At 33.2% G+C, this 23,156-nt stretch overlaps 1 protein-coding gene across 4 annotated transcripts in view; it reads right to left on the bottom strand.

Annotated features, from left to right (window-relative positions):
* Positions 1-23,156, bottom strand: part of ATRNL1 (attractin like 1) — an 839,413-nt gene that overhangs the window by 195,769 nt on the left and 620,488 nt on the right. For all 4 annotated transcript variants that reach the window (XM_024254146.3, XM_024254147.3, XM_054522910.2 and 1 more), the window contains one exon: positions 22,374-22,481. In XM_024254146.3, the coding sequence (XP_024109914.2) occupies positions 22,374-22,481 (108 nt within the window). The remainder of the gene's footprint in view (positions 1-22,373; positions 22,482-23,156) is intronic.

Raw genomic sequence — 23,156 nt, 5'->3', positions numbered from 1 at the left:
CACAAGTATGTTTTCAACCTTCTGTGCTTTTGCCAACCTTATTGATAAACAATAGTGATTTCAGTGATTTCAATTAGCATTTTTATGAGTGAATTGGAACATCTTTTCCTATGTTTAAGAACCCTTTGCATTTACGTTATGCAAACTATCTTTTGATGTCTCTTGCCCATTTTTATAGAGTTGCTGGTCTTCTTTTAATTTTAAAAGTGCTTTATATTTTAGGGATAACAACCCTTTGTTTATGACAAAAATTGCAAATATTTTCCATTTGTTATTTTGCATTAACAAGTGGAAAATATTTGCAATTATTTTAGTATAAAAAGTTTTTTTTTCTAAATTTTCATATTGTCACCTTTATTAGCCTTTTTCTTTATTGCTTCTGGATTTAGAATCAGTTAAGAAACTTTTGGCCATTCTGAGGTTACAGAGTAATTCACCTTTGTTTTCTTCTAGTAACATAATAGTTTCTGAATTTAAATTTTTCATCTTTTTAGAATTTGATTCTGTTACATTTGGAACAGATTCAGTTTTCTCTTTTCCCATATAGCTGTTCATCTATCCCAATACCACTTGCTGAGAAGCCCATCTTTTTCCTACTGATTAATGCCAATTTTTTCATTTACTAAATTTCCACACTTAATTTGATCTATATATATCTTAATTCTGTTTTTATTAATAGACCTTTCTTTTAAACTATTATATTTTATTATAAAACTACTTAAAGTTGGCAAACATTCTATTAGCAACCTGCCCATTAGTGTCTGTAATTGAAATTAAGTATTTTACTATGTGTTCACGTGTCCTTGCCCATGAGGATTTGAAGTGTTTGGGTACTATCTGAATTCCCTTTTATTTCCCTAGTGTCTAGCAGTGCTCCTTGCATATTGAAGATAATCAATAAATCACTATTTAAAATGTATAAATGAAAATGGTGGACAGTAATTCTCTGCTGGAATACATTATGTTTAGATAACAAATGTTGAGTTTTCCAACTAAATGTACAAATCTTGTTTGATCCAACAAGAACTCTGAGTGCTAGGCATAAAAGGTATTTCTTACCTCGACTTCATAAATGAGAAACTTGAAGCTCAGAAATGCTTAAGTAACTTTCTCAAGGTCACATAAGCTAAAAGTAGAACTGGAACTGAAATTCTGACTTCAAATTTAATTTTTTTTATGTTAGAGATAAGATGTTTGGCATGATTTCATCCCTTTTTGGATATCTCTCTTTCCATTCCAAAATAATTTTTATCATAGGGATGTACATGTTACTAAGGTCTAAACCTGACTAATAACGAGATGAATCAATTATTCTCCACCAAAAAGAATGCATGAGAGCTGAAATAACAGTTATAAAAGGTCAGTTTTAAACATTATTCTGAGGATAATAATATTAATTACATGCCTGAGGGTGGTATTAAAAAATAAAACGTGAGTTTTTGTTCAGCATCTTTACTGTACATGTCTTTTACCCGTTTTTCTACTTCACTTATTTTTTTACTAATATATAATGAAAACTATGTATAAATTTATATGTTTATATATCAGCACAAGGCTCTACACAAAAGCAGCCCAGGAAATGTCAATACTGTATTTCTAAGTACGATTAACAGGACAAAAAGGAATGAACAAGAATAAAAAGAATTAGTGAGTTTTCTTTGTTTTGGAATTATTGGTTTATTGTTTCTAATGATAAACAGATAAAACAAAATAAGTACAATGAAAATACATAAAATTAGTATAAAAAGATGGTTGAAATCCACTATGTTCTTATACTTAAAAAGTTGAATATCTATTTAACAAAGTTGCCCTGATAATATAGTATTCTATTCTAGTTTGTTTGGCAATACATTAACTAACTGATTAACTTAAGAACATCAATTTTGTATTGAGCTCTGCGGTTCATCTTGAGAGATTTACAGTAATATTTTTAATTTAAACACATTTCATTGTGATTATATTGAAAATCATCATAGACTCTAGTAAAATGTCTTATACATTTCATTGTTACTCTGGATCATTAAAAATATATTATTTAAGCTAAATACATTTGCATTTAATAAATAAGTATTCTGAATCTAGACAAAATGTTCATTTCCAGAATTAAGATTCCTAAGGGAGAAAACAAAATTGCTGCTATGGAAGCTAAACATAATGCTGTATAATCGATTGGTTCACTTAAAGGCATCGGCAATGCTCCCTTTGATGACAGATTAAGTAAATATGAGAGTAGACAGCAGAAACATTATGGTATTTTACAACATATTGTAGCAAAGACTATGAACATTGGTCATGCTCTAGAGCAAGCAATGTAGGTGAAAATGTTTTATGAGAAATGTATTTATAAAGAAATTGAGGAAAAATATTTATATTAATTATATAAATAGTGAGTAAATAGTGATATACAGCATAGGGTGATTGAAACCAAAAGAGTGTCCAGGGCTTTCAGAGACAGAAAAAATTTCCAGACCTTTAAAAATAACCAAAATGATCACAAAGATTTCTTTATGTAAAGAACAATCTCCATTTGCATGTGTAATGGAAAAATCCAACGTAAACAAGAAACTACAATCCCTACCAATTTACAACAGAGAGGCAAAAAAAAAAAAAGATGCAGCTGATCATTAACATTGATCAAATGAATTATAGATTAGATAAGCCTGATGACCTGTTACCCTTCCTTCATTGTATAAAACAGCCTGGAAGCTTCAGGAGAGGTCAAAATGTTGTCAACATTGCTGGCTGCCCTGGGAGTAGGTTTCTTTGTTAAATAATATCAGAAAAGCAATAGCAGCACATTCTACATGTCTTACAGGCTTCACTAGCAGGGCCAGTAGATTCAACCACTGTAGGAATGGTTACATGCTTAGGGGCAACAAAGAATATGTAGCTCTTGCTATGGTCTGAATGTTTGTATCCTCCCCCAAATTCATATGAAATCTAATCCACAAAGTGCTGGTGTTACCAGGTGAAGTCTTTGGGATGTAATTAGGTTATAAGAGCCAGACTCTCAAGAATGAGATTAGTGTCCTTATGAAAGAAGGCCAATGGAGTGTGTTTGCATCTTTCACCATAAGAGGATACAGCAAGAAGGCACTATTTATGAACCTGAAAGTTGGGCCCTCACCAGACACTGAATGTGCCAGTGCCTTGATCTTGAACTTACCAGTCCCTGAAACTGTGAGAAATAAATTTCTGTTGTTTATAAGTCAACAGAAGTTTATGGCATTTTTGTTGTAGCAGTCCAAATGGAATAACACACCCCTCACTAGTTGGAATAGTGAAGATCACTGGTGGGAACAATAAGATCAGAGGAAAAGAAGGCTGTCATTCCAGAGTCAAAAACAAGATCATGTCTCTCTCTACCACTCTAGATTCAAAAACAAGAGCATGTCTCATACAACCACAAAGAATGATACTGTATTTGGGTTCTATTCATTACATATTCCTTGGTTAAAGTCAGCCTCCTGAATAAGCATTTGGTGATCTTTCAAGTAATCTGAATCTATTCCCAGTATTACCACTGAGTTATTGATCCAGTTTTCCCACCTGCAAGATGGGGCCAATATCTTGATTGCCTTTCTTTCTTAACCAAGATGTGATGAGAGCAAGTAAGATAACATGCTGTCAGCTATTTGTAAGAACGAAGGAATGCAGAATTTGAAGGTGTTCTAACAGCATATGTAAGATAACAAGATCATCATTCTAGCACAGGTTGGGAGAATGAATACAAATGAATTGGAACCCAAAGCTGTTATCAATAGAGGGTGACATGACACAATAAGAAAAGGCTGCAGGCTGTATTTTGTTTCTTTTCTATCTATGATAACTATGTTCCTTATCAAAGTGAATCCCAACTACTATTGCTCCTTAAAGCTGTCATGTTTTCACAGTCTCATCTGCCTTATAATTGAAATTCTTATTTTAACAGCGTTATCTTAATGTTATTGCTAGCTATGGAATGTCTTGTGAAGAGTGCAACATTAAAGTTAATTTGGCCCTACATCTTTGGTAATGTATACTGTCTGGAATATAATAAACTACAGATACTCACCCAACTGAAATGTGTCAAGGTTACTTTCTCAATTATTGTAGTTTGTTATAGGTGACCCCAACATGGTTAGTTATCATTTCTCACATTTGACGAATCTCATATTGCTTGTGGTCTTTCTTGTTAGAGCAGCAGAAATCAGAATTCCTAATGATGTGAAGTTTTGTTTTCTTTCCTTTTTTAATTCTTAATTAAAACCTGTTATGCACTTCAGCTGAGCTTCCCAGTGAGAAAAATTAGACCAGTGTTATAATATCAGAATTAAGAAAGCACTCCTAGGATTATAGTCAATGTGTAACTCAAAAATATTATACAGTGAATAAAAAATAGGGGCCAATATTGTTAAGTGGCAACTTCCATTAAGCAAAACCTACAGTTCATATAATTTAATGTCTATAAAATGCTATCAAAGAAACTATATACAAAGTATGCTAATAAAGTAAAACAATCGCACTTAATAAGCTTTTATTCCCATTCAGGTATAATGATTTTCCTATTGTTTATTGAATAAATGCCTGGAATATCATTCCTAGCAAATACTTCACATGTAAATAGGTCAAATCAAGAGACTACTAAAACCTTAGGGATTAATACTAAAAGTTTAAAAATTTAAACATTTTAGGAAAATTATTTTCAATATTAATATGATAAATCAAAAACTCTGAGATTCAATTAAAAGTTAATCTTTGATGCCTGGGATTTGCTTCAAAATAATCAATGCTGAAGTTCGGGGTAAGAGAGCATAAAGATGAAACAAGATTGGCCATGGGTCAGCAATTTTCGAAGTTGAGTGATACGATTTATCTCTCTATTTCTATGTATGCTCAGTTTTTTCTTATAAAAGTTAAAAATTAACCTTTGATATTAATATTTCTTTTCTTATATAATGGAGTTATTTCACTAAGAAGGCCTCATAAGAACTGGAAATATACAGCTGTTTATTTTATGAAGATATTTTCCAAAATTCAATTTTTGGATTCTTGTTTTTTAAGCACATATTACATATTCCCCACCCCTTGTCTTTCATTACAGAATATTCCTCAATTGATATATATGCATATATAGCTATGGGAAAATTAACGTTTGAAGATATGCATACCTATAAATGGGTAGCCAGACCCCACCAATGTTGGAAACTAATTTACGTCTCTTCAAAACCAAATTTTGGGTTGCTGCAAAAGTAATTGCAGTTTTTGCCATTACTTCTGCACCAATCTAATACAACAAGATACCATCACACAGTCATTAGAATAACAAAACAAAATACAAAATCTCAACAATACCTAGTGCTGGTGAGGTTGTGAAGCAACTGAAACTCTCATGTGTTGTGGAGTGAAATACAAAATGGCATATACACTTTGGAAAATTGATAAAGTTAAACATACTTTTACCATATGGGCCCAGAAATCCTACTGATAGCTTTTTACCTGAGAGAAATAAAAACATATTTTATTAGAAAGACCTGTATGCAAACATTAATGATGGCTTTATTTACAGTAGCTCCAGGTTGTGAAAAATACAAATGTCTACTATCTGGTGACTGGATAAATAAACTGTGGTGGATATACAATAGAATAAACTACTGATATACGTAATGGCATGGTTGGAGCTCATTGAAAGTATTGTGCTAAGTGAAAGAAACAAGACACAGAAGTCTGCATATAACATGGTTCCCGGGAGGCGGAGGTTGCAGTGAACCGAGATCGCGCCACTGCACTCCAGCCTGGCGACAGAGTGAGACTCCGTCACAAAAAAAAAAAGTTCCATTTTCATGATGTTCTGGGAAAGGCAAAACTATAAAGGCACAAATAAGTGGTTCTAAGGGTCTTGGGGCAGAGGGATGGGCTTTGCTTTCCATGGTGATGAGCACATTGTATATCTTGATTACTGTGGTCACTGTATGACTGCACACACTTGCAGAACAAACAGTGATGCAGTAGGAATGAGGCTTTTTATTTGTATAATATATTTTTCTGTATTTTACAAAATTTTACAATTAAGATACATTACTTTTCTTAGAGAAATAGCTAACATTATTTAAAAATTAATAACTGATGTTATAACAATATTGCCCTCACTATTCAAAAATATGTAGGAAAATAATTATTGTGACAATCACATTGTTGTTCAGTGCTGGATGAAAACTGTGTATATGTATCATGCGTGCATTTACATATTCATACACTCACATTAAATTCAATACAGTGGGAGGCTGATTAGAGGTATATAGTTAATCAAATATTATGGTGAAATGAGGGTTTACATATTAATGTAAATATAATGAAGTATCTTTATTACTAATTATACTAACATTAAACTTACTTAGATGAATCAAAAGTATTCTGAGATCCTATGGTGCTTTGGGTTTATCATCATATGCATGTTATTATAACACATGAGAAATAGTGTGTAGTAAGAGAACTAGACTGAAAGAGAATGAAAGAAGAAGCAGTAGCAGAAGAAGAAAGAGATGATTCAAGGGGTGATATAATTAATGTCATCCTTAACAGCAGATTCTAAGATATTCTAGAGTATCAATTATGTCATAAGCACTTTTGTGCTGTCTGGAATGTCTAGTATAGAGCACTGTACATTATTTTGCTTAATGAATGAGGTCATCAAAATTTAATGTACTTTTAATAATATGTTATTTGGAACTGCTTGAAATTTAATTTATATAGGCATAATCATTCTATTTTGTGAACATAGTTTCTAAAAATTTCTAAAATTCCTCCAAACACATAGATGTTATGATGTATCTTTCAAAGAGATTTAAGAGGCCACATATGCAATACATTTTTAAAAGTTTTGAAAGAATGATTCTTCTAAGAGGAAGTTATAAGCAAAAAATTTATGGAAGTTCATTAATACTCAATATTTACTCACATTTATTCATGTTGAATACATATTCATTTATATTTACTCCTAGAATAAAAACATATGTGTAGATCTGTACAATATACTGGCTGAACAACTTCTTTCAATGTGGTTACAAAAAGATTTTTCCTGTTCACTTAAAATCTGTATTTTTTCTAAACAAAGTTCTTTTTGTTATTTTTTTAAGTCTGAGTTATTGCATGTGTATTTTAATACACATACAATTTTAATAAAATACACATACAATTTTAATAAAATACACATAGTATTTTAATGCATTAATACACATACAATTTTAATAAAATACACATAGTATTTTAATGCATTAATACACATACAATTTTAATAAAATACACATAGTATTTTAATGCATTAAAATACAATAAGAAAGTTGCAAAATTGAGCAACTAAAACACAGATCCACCTAATTGAGAATAATCAATAAATAAAGCAAAATCAGGCAGTCCTAATTACTTTGTAACTCAAATATTTTTTAAGATCTTAAACATCAGTTTCCCCTCTCACTTCCACTTGAATTGTTATTCACAAGAATAGGGACTGTGCTCCTACATAATTTCTATATCCTCAGTGCTTCACTGTTGCCCAGCAATCCTTTTTATCACCTTAAGATAATGTTTCCCATTCTTTTTTTTTATTATTTCTTTCTTTTGTTTCGAACTTTAAGAATTAGTTAAACTCTACCACTTTAGGCAGTTTCCTCTAGGACAAGAGAACAACAGAGACAGAGTCAGAGGCAAGGGCAGGGATGTTGTGTGGAGTCAGCTTATTGGGGTGAAATGGCAAGAAATGGCTTGATAGGAATGGTAGTATCAGATCCATGTAGGGTATATAGTACATTATATAGAGGAGTTGTATTTTTTTTTTTTTTTTTTTTTTTTTTTTACTATAAGAGATAGGAAGCTAATATGGTTTGTCTGTGTCCCCACCCAAATCTCATCTTGATTTGTAGTTCCCGTAATCCCCATGTGTGGTGTCCTGGGAAGCACCTGGTGGGAGGTAACTGAATCATGGAGTGGTTACCTCTATGCTGTTCTCATGATAGTGAGTGAGTTCTCATGAGATCTGATGGCTTTATAAGGGACTTTTCCCCTTTTACTCGGCACTTCTCCTTCCTGCTGCCATGTGGAGAAGGACATATTTGCTTCCCCTTCCTCCTTCATTGTAACTTTCCTGAAGCCTCCCCAGCCATGCTGAACTGTAAGTCAATTAAACCTCTTTCCTTTGTAAATTACCCAGTCTTGGGTATGTCTTTATTAGCAGTGTGAGAATGGACTAATAGAGAAGACGTTGGGGAATTTTGAGCAAGGTGATATGAGAAGATTTGCATGCTAGAAAGATTACTTTAGTAGCAATGTGGAAAATTGCCTGGAAGAGTGAAGGCAGGGAAACCAGTAAGGAGGATAATGTAACAGAGTGGGAAAAAAATCATGAAGGCTTGAAACACAGGGGCAGTAGTGATGATAAAGAGATTCATTTAAGATATACTTAGGCTGTAGAACAGGCAGGGCTCAACGACAGATAGAAAATGAAGAATAGAGTAAAAGGAGATGGATAACTCAGTTTTTGTCTTAACCATCATAGCCTTTGAAACAAGTGTTCTACATCTCTTACTATTCTTAAGCCTCAACCTTGTACATCAAGTTCACTCTCTGCAGGTGACCTTACTTCTAAATTATCATGAAAAATTATAAGATCATCGAAGGTAAACTCCTATCAAATAGAACGGCTCAAAATGTCCTTTCATCTTTACCCATCATTTTATTATCCTTTTTCATCTTTCTAAAATTAATACTTCTACTTGACTTCTTGATCCCTTCTCTGCTTTCACCTCCCCTTTATCCTACTAAACATTTTTTCCCTTGAATATTTCTTCCCAAAAAAACTTTCTCTTGAAACTGCCAATTTCTTAAATTACTATCTCATGTCCTTCCTTCCTTTCAATATTGTCAGTTTCAAAATGGGTCCTCTATCCTTGTTGAATCCAGTTTCTCATCTTCACACATCTCTTGTGGTCTGGCTTCTGCCATTTAATAGAAGTTACTTCCTCAAAAGCCACCAATGACGGCATAATTACCAAATTCCATCTTTTCTCCTAGTGCTTATCTTCATTGACTGCTTTGAAATGGATGATATATTTTACCATACCATCCTTCTTGGCATGCCGTCTTATTCTTAATTCTAATGGTTCTAAAACTCTTCAATCTTCTTAATTCTGTACTCTTTCTCAGCCTGTCATTTGAATCTTTGTTTCTTTGTAGCAATTTTCCTAGATTCTACCTTCAATTCTCTTTTCTCACTCCCATGAGTTCAAGTACATATGAAGAAGACCCAACCTTCTGACCCCTCCCTGTTTTTGACCCAGACTATCCCTATATTCAGTTACTTACATTCTGTATATTCTACATTGTCAAAGTTTTCAGTAATATTTGCACCTTAACATTTTGACAATCACTAGTTCAGTGCCTGCCCTTCCAAATTGTTTCTCTACCTCAATTATTCTTCAATCCAATTGATGCTACAAAATGCTGCCAGTGTAATCTTTCTAAAATTAATCATAAAACTATTCTCAAAAACCTTCTGTGTGATCCTCGGCACCTTGTTTAAATTGTCTTCCATGATACGCTCCTATATTTGCTACCTTAACGCTCACAGCTGCTTCCTCATTGGGTGAATGTGGCCTTCTCACTGCCTCACTCACACACCGCCGTTTTCTGTCTCTGTCCCTCGCTCACCTTGCTCTCTCAACTTGGCATGCTTCTTACTTGTCTCCATCCTCACCTATTCCTATCTCTGCCTACTGACATTTTATGTACCTTTAAAGCCCAAGATAAATGACCACAACCTTTCCTGAAACATTCAGCAATACATTGAATATTGTATTCCTTTTTCCTCTTCTTCATGCTTATTGCCCTTTTGGCATCAATAACATATTTTTATTAGAGGTATTTTTACACGTACATATCTCTCTTGTTAGTCTGTAAGTTTCTGAAAGGTAAAGATAGCATATTTTCCATATCTACCTCCTGTATTGCTTTGCATATAGGTCAATATTTGTGGAGCCAATTGTTCATAGTATATAGAGTTTGTTTTTAAGGTAGAATTTCCAGTTTAAAATATGGAAAAATAAAACTGAGCTGTTATTACTTTTATTTTCCAAGATGTGCTGGGATGAGTAAAAAAATCAAGAAATAAAAACTCCTTCATAAAAAATTGCACTTAAACTTTACATATTTGATAGTCTATTCCATAACATTGTGTGTGTGTGTGTGTGTGTGTGTGTGTGTGTGTGCACATGTGTGTTTAAAAAGATAGGATTGGCTGGGTGTGGTGGCTCACACCTGTAATCCCAGCACTCTGGGAGGCTAAGGCAGGTAGATCACTTGAGGTTAGGAGTTTGAGACCAGCCTGGCCAACATGGTGAATCACCATCTCTACTAAAAATACAAAAATTAGCAAGGCATGGCGGTGTGTGCCTGTATTCCCAGCTACTCAAGAGGTGGAGGCAGAAGAATTGCATGAACCCGGGAGGTGGAGGTTGCAGTGAGCCAAGATTGTGCCACTGCACTCCAGCCTGGGACAGAGCAAGACTCCGTCTCAAAAAAACAAGATAGATAGATAGATAGATAGATAGATAGATAGATAGATAGATAGGATCTTGATATTGCTCAGCCTGGCCTGGAACTTCTGGCCTCATATGATCCTCCCACCTCAGCCTCACAAGTACCTGGGACTATAGGTGTGTGCTGCTGCACCCAACTTTCTGCCCCACTTTTATATGTCATTAATGGTAAATCCAGAGCCTTTCTCTATAAAGCAAATTTAAAAAGGCATATAATAATATAAACAAAATTATCAAGTGTAAATATAAGAAAAGGTCTCTGGTATGAAATATGTAAGAACTATGACGTTTGATGAAAAAAAATCTATATTAAGATTTGAGGTAAATTTGCATATTTAATACTCTAAATTTTGACCTAGTTGCTATTTTATTTTCTAAGAAAGTAAAATATGGGAACACATGAAAATGTTTGTTTATCTAAAGTATAACATTATTGGTTTCTTAGATTCTACATATAAAATATCTAGCTTTACATTTTGAATATCTGGTAATTCACTTCATAAGATTCTATTTGATTTAACAGCATTTTATAAGATTCTTACAGTCAGTTATTCCATTGAGGATATAAACCTGATGAGATTATCACCTACTGCGTGTAACAGAAAAAAGGAAATACAAGTTAAATTAGTAACTGATTTTATGTGAAACATAAGCAAAAAATATATTAAACAAAATCATAAATTTAGTGTAAAAGTAACTGTCATAGGCAATAATAGCCTAATAAAATATTTAAACAAAAACTAGGAAATAACTACTGCATACTACCAGACATAAAATGAATGCTTCAAGACAATCTAAGAGGTTAGAAACAGGAGCCAAAAATATGACTAGCTGATTGCTGTTACAGAGAAAGTTGTATTAATTACGATGTTAATACCACTTTTGTGTTAATGTTTTAAACACAATCATTTTAACATACATAGGAATGAGTATTCAAAGGATTTGACAATACTCAAATTCACCCTACTGTGTTTCATAGATTGTGGAATGTTCTTGGGTGCAGGAGATAAAATCTTCCCATTCTGTTGGGCACAGTTATTTTTGGTGGATTCAATATGTTACCTCTTTTATCTGACGGTAAGTGAAGGGTGGAGGACAGTGTTGGCAATTCAGTCTTGTTTATCCAAAGCTATAACACTGTTCCCAAGCATTGTTAAACTGTATTTATAACTTTCCAATAAAGGATATTATAGTCTTACTTTACATAGCCATTTCTTACTTGCAAGGATGCTGTATAAAAATAGTTTATGCTAGATTGATTCAGCTGTGATATGACCATAAGCTTAAATAATACATTATTCTCTTGAATGGCAGCCAGTATGAGTAAGGTTGATCAGGACTATAAGCCTTTTGTACATCCAAATGTTTCTATTTATTATGTCAGACGCAGTGAAGAGAAACCAGTTTTTTGTTGTTGCTGTTGTTCATTTTCATCTTTACATTTTTCTCCATCATAGTTTATATTCATCTTAAATGATTTAAGATAAGATAAAAATAATATTTCAATAGCACAATGAAAAATTTTATTTGTAAAATTTTAATTTTGGATGTATACAATAATTATAAATATATATATTTAGCTTTGGACTCAGTGAATTCTGAATGAAAGATGATAGCAGTAATTTACTGTATTAGGACAGTTAACCTAGGGCATTTATCAAATTATTTATTTAAAATGTAAACAAATGACTTTTATCACGCTTAAACTTCAGATTATATTAACTTAAAACCATGTAGATTTCAATAATTTCAGTAATACATTATATTCATGCATTTTTAATAGTTCTATTTATATCACGTTAATATTGAAGCACCATTACTTAATTCTTATTTCATGCTTCAATCAATCATGAAACTCACGATATTTATGTTAATACTACAAATCTGACATTTCCAAAAAATTTTTTCCAAAACATTGTCCGCTAAATGGTTTTGGTGAAGAAAGGTCTTTTTATAATTTTAAAATAAAGATGAAGAAAATTCCAAAATGTAGCTGGAAAACTAGATCTTTCCTCACTTCAAGAACCAAAGGTGTGCCTACAAAAATCTCTTATTTATTGTAAATAATTTTCTTAAAATAAAAATTCATGGCCGGGCATGGCGGCTCATGCCTGTAATCCCAGCACTTTGGGAAGCCAAGGCAGGTGGATTACCTGAGGTCAGGAGTTCAAGACAAGCCTGGCCAACATGGTCAAACCCTGTCTCTACTAAACATACAAAAATCAGCTGGGCATTGTAGCATGTGTCTGTAATCCCAGCTACTCAGGAGGCTGAGGCAGGAGAATTGCCTGAATCTGGGAGGCAGAGGTTGCAGTGAGCCGAGATCATGCCACTGCACTCCAGCCTGGGCGACAGAGCAAGATTCCGTCTCAAAAAATAAATAAATAAATAAATAAATAAATAAACAAATAAATAAAAAGGAAAACTGAGTTTGAGATTCCTGCACTATTCCAGAGACCCTGGAAGAAGTGACTACAGAATAAGGAGAGGCCCTTGGTTTTTGGCAGAAGCAATCCTCTATGGAGGAAAGCATTCCTTAGGTCACTAGCAAACCACAAAGTAAGATCAAATAAGAGCTCACAAAGATCACCAAATACACAAGGAAATCAGTCATAATGAGTGAGAGCCAGCAGAAATAATCAACAGATTTAGATTTCCAAGGATTTCAGATATTGAAATGATCAGATACAACATAAAAATAATTTTGTTTGGAATGAAAAATGAAGTAATGAAACCAGTAAGGAAGAAGAGACTTTCAAAAACTGTCAGATTAAAAAAAAAAAACCAAATAGAACTTTAAAAAATAATAAATAATAAAATATAACTTTAAAAAGTAATAAAAATATGTGTTGAAAGTAATCCAAATGGATATAGTAGAAAGCAGGTCAAAAACAGATTTTATACACTTAAAATAATTAGTGAATTGGAACAATGTTCGGAATAAGCCAAAAGAAACAGCATTGAGAAGGAGAGAGAAAATAAAAGAGAAAGACTAAGAGATTGTGAAGATGGAAAGAGGTTTAACACGCATCTAATCAGAGTCTTAGAAGGGGAATAAAGAAAATACAAATGGGATAATGACTCAATAATTTTTAGAAATAACCAAAGACTTGGATCCTCAAATATAGGAAGCACAAAATATGCCAAGTAGGTTAAATACAAATAAAGGTATAATTTGTTAAATTGTGATAAAACTGCTGAACACCAAATACAGGGATTTTGGAGAGAAAAGCTAGATTGTCTATAAAGGAGTGACAATTATACTGAAGGAAAGTTTTTAGTACAGTAGTCTTCCCTTATCCATAGGTTCACTTTCCATGGTTTCAGTTATCTGTAGTCAACTGTGGTCTGAAAATATTAAATGGAAAAATTCCAGGAGAAAAAGATTAAATTGCACATAATTCTGACTTGAAACAAGATGCGAATCATCTCTGTCTAGCATATTCAGCCTGCATCTACACTGTATAAATTACTTGCCCATTAGTCACTTAGTAGCTGTCTTGGTCATCACATCAGCTTTGTAGTATCACAGTACTTGTGTTCAAGTACCCTTATTTTATTTAATAATGGCCCCAAAGTGCAAGAGTAGTGATGCTGGCATGTTATTAATATTGTTCTATTTTATTATTAGTTATGGCTGTTAATCTCTTATTGTGCTTAATTTATAAATTACACTTTATCATAGGTATGTATATCTCGGTTTGGTACTATCCCATATTTCAGGCATCCACGGGGACTCTTGGAACATACTCCCTGGGGATATGAAGGGACCTACTACAGCAACAACCGAAATCAGAAGCCAGCGTCAGAAAAATTTTCACGTGAACACAATGTGCGAGTGTGACCCTCCCACTGAAAGATAACTAGAATGCTTGATAAAGTATATTTTAAATACATTTCTTAGATTGTAAACAATAAGAGGATACTGAAACTGGAGAGGGGAATAGAAAGACTAAGAGAGTTTATTATCAAAAGACGTATGCTAAAGGAATTTCTTAAAGACAGAGCAGGAAAGTAGAAACATTTTAAAAGGAAGCTCTGAAGGCGAAGAACAACTGTGAGCCAAGAAAATACACAATATGTAAGTAAATTTAAACACATATTGATCATATAATACAACAACAATAATGTTTAATTCAAGGAATGACAAAACTCATAGAACTTAACAAAGGTAACAAAAACAATGAAAATTGGAAGCAAGATTTAAATTGTTCTTACATTGTTTGGGAAGAGGGAAAAATGTTCATTAATTTTTGACTTAAACTATGCCTGTGAAAATGTTAAGAGTAACCACTAAAATAAATAAATTTTATAACATGCAAATCAATTGAGGATAAAAGGGAATATTTTTTAAAGATGGAAAAATAATAGGAAATTCAGGATGAAAAGAAAGCAAAGGTAGGGTCTGAAAAATATTACCAAAAGACACAATAAGCTGATTAATTAAAAGTAGAGAAAATATAGCATTTAAAATCAATATCCAAAGAGAGAAAACACTTATAGCAGGTAATTTACAAATGTTTAATATATTTGATCTAGAAGTAAAAAGGCAAGGAATGTTCCAATAGAAAGATGAAGAAAGATATCGAATGAGCTATTCTATCATTTCTAAGTTTTCTAGAATACAATATTTCTTATATAATCAGATGACTATCAATAAATGATATTAAAATAGAAAAGGATTAGAGAATAATGATCAACAAATAAACATCTAGGAAAAATACAAGTGGTTACAGACAATACAAAAATATTCAATTTTACTAACAATAAAAATTTGATTAAAAGAAAGAAGGTAACATTTCTTGTATCAAATTAACAAAGTTGCAAAAATGCTAACAATCATTTTTGACAAGGATGCACGAAAATAGAAATTCTCATACTTTGCTAAAGATAGTGTGAACAGAGACATTTCTAGAAAGTAAATAAGCAATATACCTCAAGATCCTAAAAGTTAATAACTTTTGATTCAGTAGGTTTTTTTTCATAAAGTAAGATTGAGTTATATACAAAAATGAAGTGCAGTCTTATTTATAATAGTGTGAAATTAGAATAATGCTAATTGAAAATAAAATAGGCAAATAAATGATGATATACCACAAAATAATTAAAATGTATTTTTGAATCAAACTTAGATGTGAAAAATGTTCTTATTCTAATACTGAGAAAAACAGAATGCAAAATCACATATAAAATATGCTCTCAATTTTGTAAAAATACAAATATGCAAAATGACAATGTTATTGGAAGGAAATAAAAGTTCTGGCACTGAATATTTATGGGTAATGGGATAACGAAATATTTTAATTTGTATTATATCTGCATTAACATTTATCTATAATGAGGATGTATTCTTTACATAATCAGAATATTAATAGTAAATGATAATAATTAAAAATGTCAAATGTCACAAATCAGCTATAAGAAAAGAGGAAACCTGGGGAAAAGTAAATAAGCTGCTTAGGCCAGTCACTGGAACTACTGTCCATGGATATGGCGGGACAGGAATGAGGAACCAGCGAGACCAATGGCTGTGCCCAAGAGCAGAGGACTGGGCTTAATGTGCTCCAGGAATGAGGCCAGCAAAGCTCTTAACAGGACAGCTGCTTCACTTTGACTGCCTCAGACTTCAACTATGTGTTTTTCACCTTGGGAGAGAGGTTTCTTACATAAGATACGAGGCTGAACTGTCCCAATAAACAGAGAATGAAATTCAATGTGATGTCAAAATTAGCACTGTTAGAGCTACCAAATAGAAAGTAGACTCGAAATTAATTTTTTCTAGGTTACCGTAGCTTCTTACTTGTCCAGTGTCTTTTTGAAAACTCCACTTTATAGTACTCGAAAGCTATAATTTTCTTTATATGTGGAGAGAATCAAAACATTACAAATTTGTAAAATGAAAATTCTGGTATAAAGTAGTTAAAATATATACAGAGAATACTGATGAAATAATTAGTCTGGTAAAAATTAATCATGCTGTATGTAAACATTGTCTTTAAAATTATTAATTAGCCTAGTTGACTATAATTACCAAATAAAACCATCTTAAATTACTTTGTTTCTACAGAACTGTTACTTTATTAGCATAACAAAACTACAAAAGTTATTTTTATAAGAAACTTCTAATATAAAAATAACAGAAAGCTTGTGTGCTGAGTTTATTGCAGTTTAGTAAATCACTTTGATTTCTTTATAGCAATTTAGATTACAATGGATAACTGCTGGAATTCTCTGATACACTAAGACAGCCTATAACTTTCCAAGTGAAAGTTCTTCCTTAAGATCCACAATTATCTATGACTATTTGAGCACCCGGAATCAAAGTATACTACATGAACTTTAAGTAACTCTATTCTTTACAAAAAAAATATTCTACAGATATATTAAGGTCTAAGATGTCTTCTCAATTTGAACGAAAATCAGCATATATAGAGAGCAATGTTGGAAAGGAACCCTTAGGCCAATATAAGATTTGAACCCTGTTTCTCGCTCTACTGGTGACTGAATTTGTGATCTTCAGCATAGGTCTGAAGCTCTCAGAGCCTCAATTTCCTCAATAGTAAATAGAAAAAAAAGATGAAATATGCTCTGCTTATTTTATAGGATTGCCTTAAGACTCAAATGAGATTGAGATAGTGTATGTAAAGGAACTTTGAAAAATAATGTTTTAACCTCAATTTAAACATTTTGATCATTCCCAAGACCTAGGAAGTTCAAATTCAATCTTTAAAACAGTCTTTAAAAAGAACAAAGTTGGATGATTCACATTTTTAGATTCCAAAACTTGCTACAAAGGTAGAGTCATCAAGATAGTGTGGTACTGTCATAAGAATAGATACATAGATTGGTAGAATAATATTGAGATTCCAGAAATAAATCCTCATGGTTATGGTAAATTGATTTTCAACAAGGGTCCCTAGACTATTCAATGGAGAAAGAAAGTACTTTTCAACAAGTGGTAAAAAGTTACGATATAATCCAGCAATTCCACTCTTAGGCGTATACCCAAAAAAATGTAAACATGTTTATACAATTTTTTTTACACAAATGTTCACAGTGGCATCATTCATAGTATCCAAAAAGTGAAAACAACTCAAATAACCATCAACTAATTAATGTATAAACAAATTGTGCCACATCCATACAATGGAATATCATTTGACAATAGAAATGAATGAAGCACTAACACGCACTACAACATGTATCAACTTTAAAGACATTATGCTAAGCAAAAGAAGCTAATCACAAAAGATCACACTGTATATAGTTTTATTGGTATGAAATGTCCAAAACAGTAAAATCTTTAAAGATGGTAGAATAATTCTTGCCTAGGGCTAGGAGATGGGTGTGGGGTAGGGGGTGCAGGGGCTGAAGAAAAATGTCGGGTAGGGAGACTGCTAAAAGGCATAGGATTTCTTTCGGGGTGATGACAAGTTCCGAAATTGACTTTGGTGGTGGTTACGTAACTGTATATATACTAAAAATTAGTGCATTATATATATTAAATTGATGAACTATTGATATATGTTCTATATTTCAATAAAGCTATTTCCATAAAAATACCATATATTACTAACTAGATCTTGATCCCCAAATATAAAGGCCTTTCCTAAATGAGAATTTACATGTAATTATTTTTCTGCAAAAAGTCGTAAAAAAGAAATAGATGCATGCTAGTTATTAAGAGAACTGAGTAAAAAATAAAAATAGTAAGAATTGCAACAATTAATATAATGCTTTATGTTATACCAAGTACTTAAGAAAATGACCCCACAGACAACAAAATAGCAAATCAGAATGAGTCATTTGTTCCCTCTCCTGATTTTAAACATGGAGATAATATGGGCCACAGTCCACAATGTCCTGGATAGACTGGTACCTATCCTACCTGCTGTGGGGCAGGAAAGCAGCAGAACCTGTCAAGTGCCAGCCTAAGGCTGGAGACTGATTGTGATGGTTAATACTGTGTCAACTTGATTGCATTGAAGGATACAATGTATGGATCCTGGGTGTGTCTGTGAGGATGTGCCAAAGGAGATTAACATTTGAGTCAGTGGGCTGGGAAAGGCAGGCCCACCCTTATTCTGGGTGGGCACCATCTAATTATCTGCCAGTGAGGCTAGAATACAAAGCAGGCAGAAAAAAACATGAAAAGACTAGACTGGTCTAGTTCAGCTTTCTCCCATGCTGGATGCTTCCTGCCCTCAAATACTTGACTCCAAGTTCTTCAGTTTTGGGACTTGGACTGGCTCTCCTTGCTCCTCAACTTGCAGATGGCCTATTGTGGGACCTTGTGATCATGTAAGGTAATACTTAATAAACGCCTATATATATAGAATATACACATATACACAACTATATATCTCCTATTAGTTCTGTCCCTCTATAGAACCCTGACTAATACACTGATGACAGCGTAATTATAGGGCTCATCTCAGGGGAGAAATCTCATAGCTATAAAAGCAGACGGTTGGATAACCCTAAACATTCACCTCTCCCCACCTCAACCGCCGATCTAGCAAATACGTAAATTTACGTGTATCTTCCATTACTTGGGAAGAAATAAGAAACATATATATATATACACATCCACACACATATGGACACACTGGAGAAAAATGTATGAACACTGAGAAAGGAGAAAATTCTGAAAAATTCCAAAAAGAAAATGGAGATCATTTACAAAGGACAAAAAATCAAATTGACATCAGACTTGAGACAATGGTTAAAGCTCTGGAGAAGAGAACTTTGAACCTAAAATTTCATATTCAATTAAACTGTTTTGTACACATGAGAAAAACATATTGGTAGGCATTTAGGTTCTCAAAGATAATGCCATACAAAGTTTCTCTTTCTCTCTCTCTCTCTCTCTTTTTTTTTTTTTTTTGAGAAGGAGTCCTACTCTGTTGCCCAGGCTGGAGTGCAGTGGTGCAATCTTGGCTCACTGCAACTTCCATCTCCTGGGTTCAAGCAATTCTCCTGCCTCATTTTCCAGAGTAACTGGGATTACAGGCGTGCACCACCACACCCAGCTAATTTTTGTATTTTCAGTAGAGATGGCGTTTCACCATATTGGCCAGACAGGTCTTGAACTCTTAATCTCAAATGATCTATCCGCCTCGGGCCTCCCAAAGTGCTGGGATTACAGGAGTGAGCCACCGTGCTGGACCCAAAGTTTCTCTTTGAAAAAAATCTTTCAGAGAGGTTATCTTAGTGAAAAATAAAAGAAATGCATGAGCAAATGACTAGATATCAAAAGTAAAGGAGAACAAATAAAATTCATTGTTCTTTACATAGGCCGTAATAAAGAAAGAAGTACATCCATAATGTTTTAATAAAAATTCCAGGTGGTATTAATATATGGAAGGAGAAACAGAGGGAAGTTGAGAGCATGCTAAAGTATTAATTTTATTTGAGATGGGCAATGGAGGAATATGTTTTAATAAGATATAAGCATAGCTAGGGAAAAATCACTATGAATCTTGATAAGGAAAGGGTAGCTATCAGCAATATAAAAATAGAATATGCAATATTCTGTTTAGTAGATGAAAATCAGTTTATGGACAGAAGCTGGGAAAAAAAAAACAAAAAGAAGCAAGGCTAGTAACAACACACACACACACACACACACACACACACACAAAATGGGGTAGCTGAAATAAGCCTTGGTAGAACAGTAGTTAATGTCAGTGTTAACATCAATAAAAAACGAAGTAAACGAAAAAATAAAAAAGCTAACAGAAAAAATAAAAAAGCTAACAGTTTTTTCCAGAAAGTATAGGTGTAAAACAAAAGGATACAGTGAAATTGTAAGCGAAAGAATGAAATAAGGAATATCAGAAAATATGAACTAAAAGAAAGTAGGGCTAGACATTTTTTAACTCTACAAAATACAATTTAAGGTTAAAAATTCACAATGATAAAGAAAGAACCAAAATTTGGAAAAAATAGAACATGAAGATATAATGATTATGAACACATGGGCACCTAACAATACATTATTGAACACTATTAATGCGCAACTGACAAACTATGGTGACACATGTCTGTGTCATATTTGTTCCTTGAGTTTGTGAATTTTCTAGTTCTTTGATAATTTCTTTTTTTCTTTAGTCTATGTGTGCATTACTTACATTTTTTTCTCTTGTTACTCGATTTTTAGCACTATTTGAGAATGTTTTAAACAGATGGGGATAAAAAGAATTTATAATAGTCCAAAAATAGTCTAAGTTTTCTGTGTGTGAAAGGTTTTTTATAAAAGTCATTTGAAACAAGGAACCAAAATGAAATTAGAGCACTTGCTGTAACTTTCATTTAATCATTCTTTTTTGTTATTTTTTCCCCAACAAATAGAAGATATACACATAAATTTCCTAATGTTCTAAGCTTCCATGGCAACCTGTGATCTAGAGTAGTAAAAAATCAAGTACACAAAATGTCTTAAAAATCATAGGGAAACATGCACCCAATATTTCATTTCCTCTAAAAACTGACCCTTTGAGTAGCATCCATGAGTTGTGATTTTGTCTTATTTTTTCAGAAAAACCAAAAATGCTACAGACAGAATCTATTATATGTATACCTAGGTTTTTGAATGATTCTATTTTTCCATTCCTTATTTTCCTTGACAAAAAATAAAATCTGAAAATGGCAACATAAAATTAGTCAAACAAAGTCATTTTTTAAAAAGAGAATAAAATGTTTCAATTCTACAGTTTCTTAACCTTTCTACTTAAATATATCTTACCACATATAAAAGTAAATAAAAGTAATAAACATACAATTAAATTAGTATGCATCATAATGCTTTGAATAGTCATTAATCAGAATTTGTGAATTTTGCATCCTTTTTTTTTTTTTTTTTTTGAGGCGGAGTCTCACTCTGTCTGTCGCCCAGGCTAGAGTACAGTGGCGCGATCTGGGCTCACTGCAAACTCCGCCTCCTGGGTTCACGCCATTCTTCTGCCTCAGTCTCCTGAGTAGCTGGGACCACAGGTGCCCGCCACCACGCCCAGCTAATTTTTTGTATTTTTTTTTTTTTTTTTTTTTAGTAGAGACGGGGTTTCACCGTGTTAGCCAGGATGGTCTTGATCTCCTGACCGCGTGATCTGCCCACCTTGGCCTCCCAAAGTGCTGGGATTGCAGGCGTGAGCCACCGCGCCCGGCCGAATTTTGCATCTTTAGGGATTATTATTTTCAGAAACCACTTCATGTATTAGTTTTGGATTCTAATACCATATTTAGTTGCATATAATGATTTCTGTTTCATCATACTCTATTTCTGCCTTTGCAATAAAGGAATGTAATAATACAGCAATTAACCACAAATAAAAATATTCATTTTATATGTGAGAAACATTCACTTTTCAACATTCAAAAATGAAGCTATGTAATTAAAATGCAACTCATCTCCACCCACCTTTTCTAAGTAAACTTTGTTAACAAAGATAGATGTGAATTGTTAACTAGGGGCACAGAGTACTCCAAAGACTAAATATAGGCGCTTTGTTTCTTCGATCATACCTATATCTTAAATTCCCTCAGCTCCTATCTGTCAGAGAAAGGCTGCCAGGTGAGCAGTCTGTCACTCCTGCCTAGGCTAATAGATTCTCCAGTGGCTTTGTTTACAGCTCATGTCATACTATTAAAACTATGTGCCTTGAAAATGGCATAACATATGTAGCTGAATCTTGTCAACTGTAGATAATCAGACTCTGTTTGGCTTCATAAGCAGATGTAGATTAGAGAAGCAATATAATAAATATGCAAAGCACAGTGGTCCTCTTTCAGCACCGCTGTTCCTACCTCTAATGGCCCTCGCAGAAACTCTGTTTGTTCAGCTCCCACTTCCAGAGCTACATCAACAGAAGCAAAGGGACGGCTGGCCATCTGCTGTCGTTCTCGAAGCAGTTGCTGGAGGGGGTTAAAAATGATTTATCTTAAAATAGGTTTAAAAGCACATGAAATTCAACAATATCTGGTTCCCTTTTTTAACAAATGGCATTGAAAAGTTAGGAATCATATTATACAGATATCCATATCTAGAGTACTAAAGATGAAAATTACTTTCTCCCCACGGCCTCGGTTGTATGTCCACAGAAGCTTTAAACGTATGGTGCCTACAAATAACTTTTCCCCGACCTCTGTCCTGCAGGCCTAATAAAATGTACTCAAAAGCACTTCGAAAGCCGCAGGTGAGAGGTGCTACTTGAGTAAAAAGTGTTATTACAATGATGGCTATGCCAAATTTTCCTACTCAAAATAACTCATACTTTTGTCTTAGCTGAAAAAGAAAAAAAAACAGTAAAAATACTTAAGAAAAGATAATGAAAAGTTGCCAAAATGCATTAATAGAAATTAAATGAACATATACCTGCCAAGACTAAGTTTTGTAAGTCATCAGAATCCCCTGTGAACTGCTATGGAACCAGAAGGAATTATTATTGGCAGTGTTTATAATTTTGTTCAAAGCCTCTGTTTATTATTCAAAATGAGGCATGATTCGTAAGTTGCAGAAATTGTGTGCAAGGACTTCTACAGCAGCCCCAGATACTTGTTTCTTTCTCTTTGTGACTATTCTGGGCTTTG

The sequence above is a fragment of the Pongo abelii genome, chromosome 8 (assembly GCF_028885655.2).
Source record: "Pongo abelii isolate AG06213 chromosome 8, NHGRI_mPonAbe1-v2.0_pri, whole genome shotgun sequence".
Classification (NCBI taxonomy): domain Eukaryota; kingdom Metazoa; phylum Chordata; class Mammalia; order Primates; family Hominidae; genus Pongo; species Pongo abelii.
The sequence above is the reverse complement of the archived record's forward strand: the minus strand, read 5'-3'. Positions and strand labels throughout refer to the sequence as shown.